Genomic DNA, 13,151 nt, shown 5'->3' with positions numbered 1-13,151 from the left:
ATACACTCGCATCGGGGGCCGGCATAACAGGCACAAACTACCGAACGAACGAACGAACGAACGAACTCACCCAACCTATACAGACGCACACAGCACACGATATCAATCAACCCGCGCGCACTCCCATTCCTCCTCCTCCTCCCGGGATCCATGACGTCGCTACGCTGTCATCGAACTCTCCGCACCGCACCGCACCGCACCCTGCCATCCATCCATCCATCCATCCACCCGTCCTATGCAGCACTGTAGATTTCAATTCCATTTGTATATTGCAGAATTTAGCCCGCGTGCTCTAGGCTTTGCTAGGCTGTGCTGTGCTGAGGTTCGTTCTTCTATCGTGGTATATTTCATGGGAACTGAGAAGAGAGGAAGAGAAGAAGAGAAGAAGAGGTTGTGTTGGTTTGCTTATTCAGCGCTAACTGTTGGGTGTTGGTCTGTGTATCTATTTTGCTTTCTCTCGGAGTAACAATATACAATATATAGTTACACAATTATATAGCAGCAGGAAATGGTAGTTGTAGTTGTAGCAGCAGCAGCAGTAGATAGAATATGAAGAGAACAAAACAAACGCCGAAGAAGATACAGACAGGGATTAAAATAAAGTAATACGTCAATAGTGATTATTAAATAATATTATAAAAAAAAATTAAACACATGAAGAAAAGAAGAAGAAAAAAAAGAAGAAAAATTTTATTTACGGCGGGCATGTTGGTTGGTTGGTTGATCTGGGTTTTTTTTTTTTTTTTTTTGCAACATTTTTTTTGTTTTTCCCCCTTGTTTTTTCAGGGGAGAAAGGGTTGAGCTGGTTTGACCAGGTCTGGCTATACATTTTGTCTTTTGCTTCTTCCTCTCTCCTCTTTTCATTCCCCCGTCTAAATTCCCCTCCTATATCTTGCGTTTCCAAGTTCCGGGGGCCACCAGCATCCATCTTTCTTGTCCCTGCATATTCAAAAATTGCCTCCACACAGATACAAGCTAGGCGGGGACACACACAGAGAGAGAGATGGGGGGGAGGGGAAAAGAGAGAGAGAGAGAGAGAGACCTGTTCCAGCTGATTGACCAAACCCAACCCCCCAACCAAGATGTATGTATATGGTTTGGAAAAGAAAATAGAAAAGGAAAGAAAAGTGAAAGACAAAAAGTAGTATGAAAAGGAAACAAAAGAAAACCACAAAAAAAAATACAAAGATTATCAAATCCTCCCCCCAATCCTCCTTTTATTTTTTAAGTGCGGGATGATGGTATTTATTTATTTTGCATGTTTTTGGTTGGTGTCTTTGTACTTTTGGATGGAATGGGTTGGATGCGCGGATCATGAGCTCTTCTCGTGTTGTGTGGAGACTCGTTGGAGTGAAACAACTGTAAAGTACGGAGTGCACTTTGGTTAGAATGAAGCCATCGACGTATATATGTAATATTTATCTGAAACGTTGAAGCCAAATAAATTGAAATCAAGAGAGATAGATAGATAGATATGCTTACCGAAATCCTCCAGTGATCTCTGTTTCTGATTCTTCTTCGGACTCTTCCCATGCATCATGTTGTCAAAGCCCGCCGAGCCTTGGAGCAGATAATACAGTCCACCAAGGACGCAGAAGCAGCCAAACGAGAAAACCCAAATACGAACCACGGCGACGATGGACGTCTGCCCACCCACGAACCAACCGAAGATCGTGAAAAAGGTGGCGATGATGTCGACGAGCAGGATGGCACCGGACAGTTGCCACGACGGGATCGAGGACCAGAAGGGCCCGTTCGCGCGGGTGATGAAGATGAGCCAGTTCTCGGTCAGGGAGATTTCGAGGAAGAGGACCGGGTCGCGTCGACCGAAGTTCTGGACGATACCGCCGTTCTCGGAACCGACGAGCATGGTTGTGAGGGTGATCCAGGTGCCGATGGCGAGGACGATGCCGAGGAGGACGGACATTCCCCATAGCTTGGGCAGGTTCCACTTGACGGGCGTCTTGGAGAAAGGGGCGTTGTCGTAGGCGATGGCGAGGGTGGCGATATCAGCGAAGATGGCGATGAAGACGACAAGCTGGAGGTTGAGGGATGTGTTGAGGATGGCGATCCAGAGACCCAGGAAGATTTCTAAGTGGAGGGACAGGGCAATACGGTAGACGACGTAGGCGTACATGCGGTGGAAGATCTGACGGGAGGTCTTGAGCGCGTCGATGATGGCAGAGAGACCGGGGGCGAGGAAGACGATGTCGGCGGCGGAGCGGGCGGCGTCGGAGGCACCCTCGACGGCGATACCGGTGTCGGCCTTCTTGAGGGACGGGGCGTCGTTGACACCGTCACCCGTCATGGCGACGAGGTAACCACGCTGTTGCAGGATCTCGACGACGTTGTACTTGTGCTGGGGGAAAACCTCCGCGAAACCATCTGCGGCCTCAACGAAATCGTACACCTCCGAGCCAGGCATGGTTCCGCCGCCGCCGAGACCAAGACGCTCAGCGTTGTAAACATTGGTTCCGAGACCGAGCTGGCGAGAAGTTTCACGGGCGATACCGACCGCATCACCGGTCAACATCTTGATGGACAAACCGAGCGTCTTAGCCTCATTGATGGTCTTGGCCGTGTCGTGGCGGGGAGGATCGGAGCAGGGCATGATTCCAAGGATTTCCCAGGAACCCTCACCGCGCTTGCGGGCAACACCAAGAGAGCGGAAACCACGGGTAGCGAACTCGGCGACTTTGTTCTTGTAGGCGCTATCGACTTCGTCGGGGATGGGGTGGTCTTCCTCGACGGTCTTGAGGACGAAGAGGGGGGCACCTTTGACGCAGGTAATGCGCTCGCCCTGGGGGGACAGCACGACGGCGCTGACCTTCTTGGAGACGGGGTCGAAGGGATGGAACTCGAGGACCTTGTACTGAGTGAGGACGGACTTGGCGCGGGGGTAGTAGCGGAGAGACTTCAAGAACGCCTTGTCGATGGCATCGATACCCTTCTTCTTGCGGGAGGCCGCCAAACAGGCGGTCAGCATCAGATCCTCGGGGTCAACGCCAGAAACGCAGTACGGCTCGGCGAGGGAGAGCTTGTTCTTGGTCAAAGTACCGGTCTTGTCGGAGCAGAGGATCTCCACACCGGCAAGGGACTCGATGGCGGACAGTTTCTGGACAATGGCCTTCTTCTTGGCCAGGTAGGCAGCGCCGACAGCCATGGTGGTGGTCACGACCGCGGGGAGACCGACGGGGACACCGATGATGGTGATGGCCAGGGTGAACTCGAGAATGGTGACAATGGAGTTGGAACGGTAGAAGGAGGAAACCCAGACGACCAGCAGAGTGAGGATGACGAGGATGAGCAAAACAGTGCCAATGCCGTTGAGCACCTCGGTGAAATGGCCAGTACCAGCGGAGGCAGCGTTGACAAGAGCGGCGGCACGGCCGACGAAGGTGTTGTCTCCGGTGGCGGTGATGACCATGAAGGCCTCACCACGCTTGACGGCAGAGGAGGCATAGCAGGTATCACCCTTGTGCTTGTCGACGGCCAGCGACTCACCGGTGATGGCAGACTGATCGACTTGCAAGAAGGCCTCCTCGGTGACGATGCGGCCGTCAGCGGGGATGATGGTGCCCTCCTCGACCTGGAGGATATCGCCGGGCACGACCTCGGGGGCCTCGACCTCAGTCAGACGGCCATTGCGGAGCACGACAGCCTTGAGCGCGAGGGTTTTCTTCAATTCGTCGACGATGGAGCCAGCCTGGAATTCCTGGACGAACCCGACACAGGCGTTGAGCAGGAGAAGCGCGCAGATGACACCGAAATCGACCCAATCCTCGAGACCGGCGGCAAGAATGGCGGCGGCCTTTTTTATTTTCAATCAATTAGGTTTACAAGCCAATAATACATATATATACATTTATACATATATATATATATATAATAACAATAGGAGAATCGCCACTCACCTCCATGACGAACTGGATGGGCCCCACGAAGTAGCTGAGGAACTTCAGGATCAGGTTCTCCTTCTCCTCCTTCATCTGGTTGAGGCCGTACTTCTTGCGGCGCGCGACGACTTCGGCATCGGTCAGACCGTGGCGCGTGTCGGTGGTGAGCAGCTCGTCGGGCACGGGACGGGCACCGCCAGGCTCGCCGTCCTCGTCGTCCTCGATGTCGATGTGGCCATCCTGGGACTCGAGCTCCTCGATGAGGGCGTCCATGTCCTCGTCCTCATCCTCCTCCTCGGGGAGCGGTGGCTTCTTCTCCTCGTGGGCGACCTCGGGGGTCTTCTTCTCGAAGTGGGCGGCGGAGGCGGCGCCCGAAGCAGCGGAGTGTGCCATTTTTCTGCTGCTCTGGGTGATATTCGCTGGATGATGGGTGTATTTGAAGATAGGATGATATCAATCAACAGGGCAACCGACCTATTTCAGTCTCTTCTGGGACAAACGGCGAGCATGGAGCAGCAGTATTTCCTTCTTCTTCTTCTGTTTTGAGGGTAGGGAGGGGGGATTGTGGGGGGTATAATTGACTGGAACGGTCCTCCGAAAACAGATGGCGGAGAGGGGAGAGGGGAGAGGGAGGAGAGAGAATTGAGATGGAGATGAGGATGGGAGAGGGAGGAAGAGGATGAGGATGAGAAGAGGAAGAGAAGAAGAGAAGAAGAGACGACGACGACGACGAAGAAAAAGAAACCAGCAGAAGCGAGGAAAGCGGGTTGTCGGGGCAGAGGAGAAGAGCAGAGACGGGCGACTATAAGAGGAGGGAGGAAGGGCAAATTACAGGGAAAAAACAGAGAAAATAACAGACACAGAAAAAACACATACCAATACAGTCCGGTACCCCACGGCTGCAGACCCAGTTTGTATGCGCAATTTTCCAGGTGGCAGCAGCCAATACCGTGACAGTACCGGTACCGAGAGCGATACCGGTACCGGTCCCAGGGCCCAGTGACCACCGTTTATCCGCGCTGCTGACAACCACCGCGCTTGGCGGCGTGCCATTGGCCAGCGGCGGGCCGTCGGCATAGCGAGGACAATACAGGACAATACAGGACAGTACAGGACAGTACACCGCAATACCATACGGTACGAGTACGAGGGATTTTTCTGCTTTCTGCTGTCTCCTGCTGCTGACACATCTCACATCTCACATCTCCACAATCCGCACATCCACGGCACATGGGGGTTTGGCTTGGGTTTTGTTTTTTTGTTTTCTTTTTTTTTTTTTTTGCTTCTTCTTCTTTTTTCTTTTTCTTCTCTTTTCTTTTTCCTGGAGCTAGGGAGCTATCTCCCCTTATCGTGATCCGCCACACTCGTTGCATGTCCACTGCCGAGGCACGTGCGCAACCACTCACAAAGCGACACCTCGTTGGTTCCGTTCCCCAGATGCGGGCTGTCCATGGTACATTCTATATACTCTACATACTGTACATTCTGTACATCTCAAGGACCCTGAGATCGGGCAAGGGTTCGCTGCCTCCACTTCCCTTCTCTTCCCTGAGATCAGAGAGAAGCTTCTCTGGCGGTGGTGGCTCGCTGATAACACTTCCTCCTGGGTCTGGGTGGGGACCCAGCGTCGCGCGCGGACCTTGTTATTGTTGTTGTTGTTGTTATTACTGTTGTTATCCATGGCAGAGATACATCCTGCACTGGTGTTGTTTATTTGTTGTCTCTGTGTGTGTGTTTACATCGCTGGCAGTAGCCGTAACAACAGATATATCAATATATATTTATATCCACATACAGTACATATATACATATATATATACATCTCGCGTAACATCCAGCCCCGTCATCGCCCCAACTCACTGACTAACTCCTCCCTCCCAACCAACCGAGGTTATACTCACCCATATTACGCCCTTCCTGGCCCTGCAACCCGCTTCCTTCGTACGAGTGAGTATAAATATTCCACCCGCACATCAGCTAGGGGATCAGCCAAGCCCCAGCCCCAACCCCAGCTCCGTCCCCATCCCCATCCCCATCCCCCGCTGACCCACTGCCATCGTCAATTCAATCCATCCCCTGCTATGGTACCATGTACGTGGATGAATGGGGGTGGATGGCCCTTCCCGTTCTGCCCTACCCACCACGATGAGTGCGGCCCCTGTCTTGTCCCCATCTTGTCCCCGTCCCCGTCTGCAATCCAGCAAAAGGCCGACGGCTGATAGCATAAACCTACCATACCTATGTTATTTATAGCCCTATCCATTGCCCGCCGCCACTGGGCTCTGGGTTCTTGGCTGGTGGCGATGGCGATGGCGATGGCGGATGGCAAGATTGGATTGCGGCAGGGACCGCGGTTGGCGGGGGCGGGGGGAAGGGGTTGTGGTTCCTTTTTTCCTTTTCCACGGCGGGCTTTTTCTGACGTCTGCTGTCTGATGTCCGCGATGATGCGATGGTGCTATGCTACGATGGCGGTTGCTATTTAACTAATTACTAACTAATTAACTACTAGTAGATATCCGCGAGTTATAGATATATAATGTATATATATATATATATATCCAGTAAGATCCCCGCAACACTAGTAGTATCAACCACCCCGATTCTGATTCCAAACGGTGGCTATGAATGATGAATGAGGAATGATTCCAAATCCTGCCTGCCGGTGGAGATGGGTTGCTGTCGACGGGGAGCGATGTCCACTCAGGGGCATCCGGCAACTCAATCTCGTGATTTGTATGCTGCATCTGTATCTATATCTATATCTATACCTGTAAATACGCTGAGTAGTGTGAATTGTACGGAGTAGGTATCATGGGATCGATCCTCTTCCACAACACAAAGTGGAGCTGAGTGGGAATGTTTGGATGCAGAAAGTGGCTCTGAGCCCAGCTCCACGTGGTCAATCCCATCAAGCCATAAGCCATAAGCCATCAGCCATCAGCAATTATTTTGCCTGCCGGAAAAAAAAAAACCGTTGATTCTTTCTTCGGGGGCGTATAACACGCCACACCTCTTCAACTATCAGTCAGGGCGTGCTGTACACGCTAGCCGAACAAGAGCAAGAGCAAGGGCAAAGGGCAATAGCAAAATGCGGGACTCAGAAGGCCACGAAAGTGAGAAATAAACACCGCCATCCCGCCAGCTGTGCGGTTGTACGGAGTGAAGTTCTCGTTCTCCTCCTCCTTCTTACCACATACCGCACAGCAACAAAGAAACAGAGAAAACAGAACAAATCCCAATCCCCCCCCTCCCCTCCCCTATTCCCCCCTTTTTTCCTCTGGGCGCAGGAGACGCGGCTTCTTGGCCGCCCCGCTGCGCCACTGGCCGATCCACCGCATCCGGGTACAGCAGGTTACGCTGCGTGGCCGACATCACGGTATATCGCCTTGGCTCGTCCGGTTCCATTTTTACTTCTCATGCACTCCGGGGAAGGGTAGAGAAGGGAGGATAGGGGAGGGGAGGAGGAATAGGAGGCTTGGCTTGGCCTGGCTTGGCCTGGCCTGGCTTGGCTCGGCGGACTGGCGGACGGTGTAACTCACGGGGTGTCTCTCGGTAATCTAATCTGTAATCTGTATGGGATATCGATATTTCATCACCATCGATCAGTTACCAAATCGATAATATGTGGAGAAACAGCAAGACAAGACAAGAAAAATACCAATGATCGGCTGCTAGTGCCGACGATCGACATTTCCGCTGCATCGCCGGCCAATTGTGGTATGGTATCGTCATTATCGTCATTATCGTCATTATAGTCATCATCGCCATCGTCATGGCCATCGTCACGGCCATCGTCACGGCATTCACCACCAGCATCATACAGCATGGAAAGGAGAGAGGCGTAGACGGTATGCTTGCATATCGAATCACACCACGGACTGACGACGCGGCCCTGGCGCAGACAGCCAGCGTAGAGGCAGACGGTCGCAGAGAGTTGCGACGCATCTGCGATCCAGCAGCGGCCAGGGGCAGGTCCGCGGCTGGCCAAGCAGCGGATATTGGAATGGCTTCCTCCGCGTGTGCGACGGTGTATCGCTTGGCGGAGTGCTTGGCGGGGGGGATGTGTGGCCGTATAGCCGTATAGCCGTATTGCCGTATTGGATACACCATACGGGTACATACCGTACTGTCAGTACATCCTATCTGGCTATGGTGTGGTGCTTGTTTTGTCACTCCGAAGAAAGCCCTAGTTACAGCTGTATATATATATATACTATATATATATACTACTGGTGGGTATGTGTATATGCTCCATCCCTTCAACGAGATGCGAAAGGACAAAATGAATGCCTCAGCGGCAGTAAGGGGGAAATGTAAGTACATCCCTACATTCGATCCTTTATCCCTGGAAGCAACTAATCAAGTCTCCTCCTGTGGCAAGGCTTGGCGTGGGCGGCTCGTATCCTGGGAAAGGAAGAACACTGTTCGATGGCGAACCAACCAGGAAGATACGATATATATCATATATACATTAGAAGAAAGCCATCATGAGCCATGGATGTTGACGCCGTGCTGCGTGCTCTGAAGGCCGTCTTCCTCTCCGTCGTCACCTGTCTTCTCCTGCCCCTCTACCCCTGCTTCATCGTCAAGTTCGCGGCCGAGAAGGCTGCTGACGAGCGCAGGGCGGAGGGGCTCATGCAGCCCATCGTTGGCCTGACGCTGGCAGAGAGTGAGGGCACAGACCGAAAAGGGGGAGGAGGAGGAGGAGGAGGAGGAGAAGAAGAAGGCAGAAGAAGAAGACGAAGAAAAAGAAGAAGGCTTTCCATCACCCCCTCCATTCTCGAGGAAGGCCACTCCGGCCATGCGAAGAGGAGCAGCCGTCCCTCCAGCGGCCACAGCAAGGATAGCTTCCTGTCGTCCAGGCTGCCGGTTCCCAGATATCTTCGAGCCCCGTCGTTCTCCCTATTGCTTCCATTCCCACTGCCGTTCGCCGCCAAATCCAAATCTCCATCTCCATCTACATCCGTCAACACGCTCCTCCTCAAAAACCAGCCCCAGTCCCCTTTCTTCACGCGGCTGCCGCTCGAGATCCGCCTGGCCATATACCACCACGCCCTCGCCTGCCACCGCGTCCACCTCGTCCGAGTGCCCGGCAAAGTGGCCAGTTGCGCGTGTCCCGAGGGCGTCGAGGCGGGGTTCTCCTGCTTCGTGGGCGGGAGGGCCGACTATGCGTGTCTGGCTGCCAGTTTCCGTCGGCCGGTGGTGGCCTATGGCCCCGGGTCGTCGTCGGGCGCTGTCCCGTATGAGCTGGAGGCGGCGCCCGTGGTGTTCGCGGACGGCGCGACGAGGGGCATTGTGGGCGCTCTGGATTTGTTGAGTGTTTGTCGGCGAGTGTATGTATAGTGTCTTTCTTTTCTTTTCTTTTCTTTCTTTTCTCGTCATATACTATCCCACTCGGAGAGCCTTTCTACCAGGATACAATGCAGTACTAACACTCAGGAAACAAAACCACAACACTACACAACAAAACAGCTACACCGAGGCAATCACCGTGCTATACAGGCACCTCACGTTCCAGATGGACCTCATCACCCTGCTCGCCCTCTCCATCTCCATCCCAAACCACCACCTGCGGGCGATCACGAAGCTCGAGATTAGCGGGCCCCCGCTCAACTACATAGACTCCTGCTACCACCTCCAATACCTGCCCTCCTTCCGCCACATCCACCGGCCGTCCTCCACCAACTCTTCCTCCTCTTCCTCGTCCTCGTCCTCGCCCTCTTCCAACTCCCCCTCCCCTTCCCATTCTCCCTCCCATTCCCCCTCCCCCACAACCCCGCAACCCACCCTCTACAAAATAAACCGCAAACTCACCTCCTTCACCCGCTACCGCGCCGGGGACATCCCGATCTACACGCCCCGCGCCCCCACGGCCTGGGACGAGGCCTGCACGCGCCTCCTCCCACGCCTGCCGGCCCTGCGCGAGCTGCGCGTCTCGCTCAAGCGGCCACGGACCACCCCGCCCCTCGGCCCGCGCTGCATGTCGCGCGCCGCCGAGCGCTTCCTGCTCCGGCCCCTCGCGGACGGCTGGGACGGCTGCGGACAGCTGCTGCGCCTGCGCCTGCGCGTCTTTGAGGTGCGGGTCGATTGGGCGGAGGGCTTGGAGGGGCATGGCTGGGCGGAGAAGGGGGCGTGGCCTGTGGTGCGCGGGCGGCGGTTGTCGTCGTCGCCGGGTGAGGGTGAGGGTGAGGATGAGGAGGAAGGGGAGGAGGGCGAGGAGGCAGAGGCAGAGGTAGAGATGGTGGATATGTGGAGGCCCAGCGCGTTTCTGTTGGAGAGGGGCAGCCGAGCGGAGCTGCTGGCGAGGGAGGGGTGGGAGCCGTGGACGGACGAGCGGTGGGAGTCGTATTTGGTGGAGACGAAGGCGGGGGCGGGGGAGGGCGAGGACGGTGTAGTTGCAGGTGCAGGTGCAGATGGAACAGGGAGACTATGGCAGGACGCGCCGTTTACGGTGATCCGGTCATGGGATGAGGGCGATGAGGGGGGATAGGGGGGATAGGTGGGATGAAAATGGGAGGGGATGGCTATCTCAATCCACATACCTTATTCTTATAATATCTCTATATCTACTCCCATCCTGTATGTGTCCAGCGTCAATGCCGCATGTATCCACATCCTGAATACGTAAATACTAGCGGCGTCCTGTCCTGTCACAGGGAGAAAACAAAACAAAACAAAACAAAAACACAAAACACAAAAACACAGTAGGAACAGGATGAGAAAATGCCGCACCGGATGCGGTTAGCGGCCCGGGCACGCTCGGGAAAGACGATCCACGGAGAATGAGACAAGACAAGACAAGACAAGACAAGAGGAGGCAAGACGAGACACAAGTCCTCCAAGCTCCAACAATGCCCTGATCATGAAATGAATAAGACTCGTAGCTGGGGAGACATATCCCCAATCCCATCTCCCCGCGGCGGCGGCGGCGGGCGCCCACAACGTCAAACAATGGCCGGCTTATTCTGCTTCACCATCTTCACCATCTTATTAGCGGTTACTGGTTACTAGTTACCTCCTTCGAGAAGGCCCCTGCTTGCATCGCGCTTGGCTGACGTCACTGCCAGCGCCGGAGTTTTTTTCATCGGCGTACGGTGTGCCTGCTACCTGCTTGCTGAGGAATTCAACGGACGGCGCGCGCAATATTATTACGCATGTACTCTGTATACACACACAGTGGTGGAGGCAGAGGTGAAAAGGTCCCTTGATTGCCTTGCCACGGAGGGGGGGGATAAGGTGTGTCCATGGGGTATTTATTTATTCTAGTACATTTTGTTCTGTTTTGTTCTGTTTTGTTCTGTTCATTCTGTTCTGTTCTGTTTTGTTTTCTTTTCTTTCACCTTTTTTGCAAACACTGTATTATTATCTGGCACTGAAAATGCGCCACGGGCCCGGGAAGAAAGGCAGGGCGCGTGTGCATTGGGGGCGGTTGTGCGTGGCGGTTCGGCTGTGCGGCAGCGTGGGATGGACTCCGTCCGTAATGTAACCCACAAGGCCCACTGGACTGGTCACAGTTACATTAAGAAAACCATCACAAGCGGGTATTTTTGCGCAGAAAAAATCTAAGGACTGTACCGTATGGATACAGCTACTGGGATAGGATATTCGATATGGTGTCATGTCGCAGGACGGACACGGGGCTGGCTGGGGGAACTCTGCATGACAGCTTGACCACAGCTTCGCAGCTTCAGCTTCAGCTTCACAGCTTCACAGCTTCACAGCTTCACAGCTTCACAGCTTCAGCTTCGCAGTTTCACATTGTCACAGCTAACAAACCCCTCCTCCTCCCCCAACCCCCGCTTGTTCGTCGAGGATCGCAAGCGCGGCGCATCTTGGGCCCAAGCCAGACATCCATTGTTACACGATCCTAGTATGAGGCTAAGTCGGTTTGCAACCGGTTAGTTTAGTTTGACCTAGCTATGTATTATGACCTGCAGGAGGAAAGGTAGAAAAAAAGCTCCCAGCCGCCCAGGAACCCCGCGGAGTAGGGAAGTACTTGCAGCAAGTACTGTAGTAACTAGCAGTTACAGCTTCGGGCTTCTGACACGGCCGTTGCGTGGGACGGGACGGTGGCTTGCTTTGTGCTGCTCCCGACGGATTGATTGCTCTCGGACCTCACTCAGGCTGTCAAGGCGATGCTGATGCTGATGCTGATGTTTTATGCTGGTGCTGGTGCTGATGCTGGTGTGAGATTCGACATTGGGTTTCTCTACCTGAAACGGGGCTAATCGTCCATTTTACTTCTGACTAACCAAAGATATATAACTATGTTCGAATGCTGATGTCCCATTCCATCATTGACATTGCCATTATCGTTATTGTCATTATCCCATTATCCCAACGTCGGTATTCTTGATTCCCGTTTCATACATACGTGAGCCACCAACGGAACGCGGCGTTTTTCAAAGAGTCCACGATGATTGAGCGCTTTTCACCCCGTGGACCGCGGGGTGGATGAAGAGCGGCGGGGCCCGGGCGTAGAGATAAGGAAAAGGAAGGGAAAAGCAATAGCAACAGAAAAAGAAAAAGAAAACAGCGGGATAAAATGGACGGAATCTTGCCATTGAAAAGATTCAATGGTTCTAAAAAATCCATTTCGGGTTCGGATTTCAACAAACCCACGTCCATCGGCACACCTCGGGTTGAGATGCCTGGCCGAGTGATGCAATGGTGCATGACGACGACGACGACGACGACGATGATGATGAATGCATGTGGCATGTGGCATGTGGGTGGAATCTGCGGTGAGGAACTCCGGGTGCGTGGATGCGTGGATGCGCTTGTGCTCGTGTTGGGCTTGGACGATGAGATGCACCGTTCATCCCTCAGATGCTCTGCTCTGCTGTACTCTGCTCTGCTCTGCCCTGGAACTATCTATTCCTTCCTGTTGCTCCTCTCCCACCGCAACCCAAGCTGAGGACTCCAGCAATCCGCATGCAGGCACGAGGGTGGGTAACTAGTTAGCCAGCTAGCAAGTTGATCCCCCACACACCCACACAATCATGCATCATGCTTTTTCTTCTGCGTGTGCGTTTTTTATGTTTTCTTTCGTTTTTGTTTTCGTTTTCTCTCTTTTTTTCTTTTCTGGCTGTAGGTAGTACACATACATTCACGCCCCACGCCCACGCCCCACGCCCACGAGAGATTAACTATATATACTACCAGCCTACAAACTTGTAACTTGTTCAATTGGATGATTCCGCGCTTTCTTTCGTCTCTCTCTTCCGATCTTCCGATCTGCTTTACGCGGGGGCT

At 53.6% G+C, this 13,151-nt stretch overlaps 5 protein-coding genes across 5 annotated transcripts; 2 read left to right on the top strand and 3 right to left on the bottom strand.

Annotated features, from left to right (window-relative positions):
* Positions 1 to 1,115: 1,115 nt before the first annotated feature.
* On the bottom strand, positions 1,116 to 4,289 carry HCBG_08815 (plasma membrane ATPase; the record flags this gene model as incomplete). Its single annotated transcript, XM_045435864.1, has 3 exons — positions 1,116 to 1,359; positions 1,483 to 3,811; positions 3,915 to 4,289. 3 exons carry the CDS (start codon positions 4,287 to 4,289, stop codon positions 1,313 to 1,315), a joined length of 2,751 nt encoding a protein of 916 aa, XP_045283393.1.
* Positions 4,290 to 6,143: 1,854 nt separating this feature from the next.
* On the bottom strand, positions 6,144 to 6,827 carry HCBG_08814 (uncharacterized protein; the record flags this gene model as incomplete). Its single annotated transcript, XM_045435863.1, has 2 exons — positions 6,144 to 6,356; positions 6,675 to 6,827. 2 exons carry the CDS (start codon positions 6,825 to 6,827, stop codon positions 6,144 to 6,146), a joined length of 366 nt encoding a protein of 121 aa, XP_045283392.1.
* Positions 6,828 to 7,488: 661 nt separating this feature from the next.
* On the bottom strand, positions 7,489 to 8,016 carry HCBG_08813 (uncharacterized protein; the record flags this gene model as incomplete). Its single annotated transcript, XM_045435862.1, has 1 exon — positions 7,489 to 8,016. One exon carries the CDS (start codon positions 8,014 to 8,016, stop codon positions 7,489 to 7,491), a length of 528 nt encoding a protein of 175 aa, XP_045283391.1.
* Positions 8,017 to 8,162: 146 nt separating this feature from the next.
* On the top strand, positions 8,163 to 10,386 carry HCBG_08812 (uncharacterized protein; the record flags this gene model as incomplete). The annotated part of the gene is made up of 3 exons (XM_045435861.1): positions 8,163 to 8,209; positions 8,278 to 9,229; positions 9,399 to 10,386. The coding sequence occupies 2 exons, from the start codon at positions 8,391 to 8,393 to the stop codon at positions 10,384 to 10,386; spliced, it is 1,827 nt and encodes a 608-aa protein (XP_045283390.1).
* Positions 10,387 to 12,441: 2,055 nt separating this feature from the next.
* HCBG_08811 (uncharacterized protein) lies at positions 12,442 to 12,813 on the top strand (the record flags this gene model as incomplete). The annotated part of the gene is made up of 1 exon (XM_045435860.1): positions 12,442 to 12,813. The coding sequence occupies one exon, from the start codon at positions 12,442 to 12,444 to the stop codon at positions 12,811 to 12,813; it is 372 nt and encodes a 123-aa protein (XP_045283389.1).
* Positions 12,814 to 13,151: the final 338 nt, after the last annotated feature.

Source organism: Histoplasma capsulatum, assembly GCF_000150115.1.
Source record: "Histoplasma capsulatum G186AR genomic scaffold supercont2.18, whole genome shotgun sequence".
NCBI classification, from domain to species: Eukaryota; Fungi; Ascomycota; class Eurotiomycetes; order Onygenales; family Ajellomycetaceae; genus Histoplasma; species Histoplasma capsulatum.
Note: the sequence above shows the minus strand (reverse complement) of the source record. Positions and strands in the feature narration are given on the sequence as shown.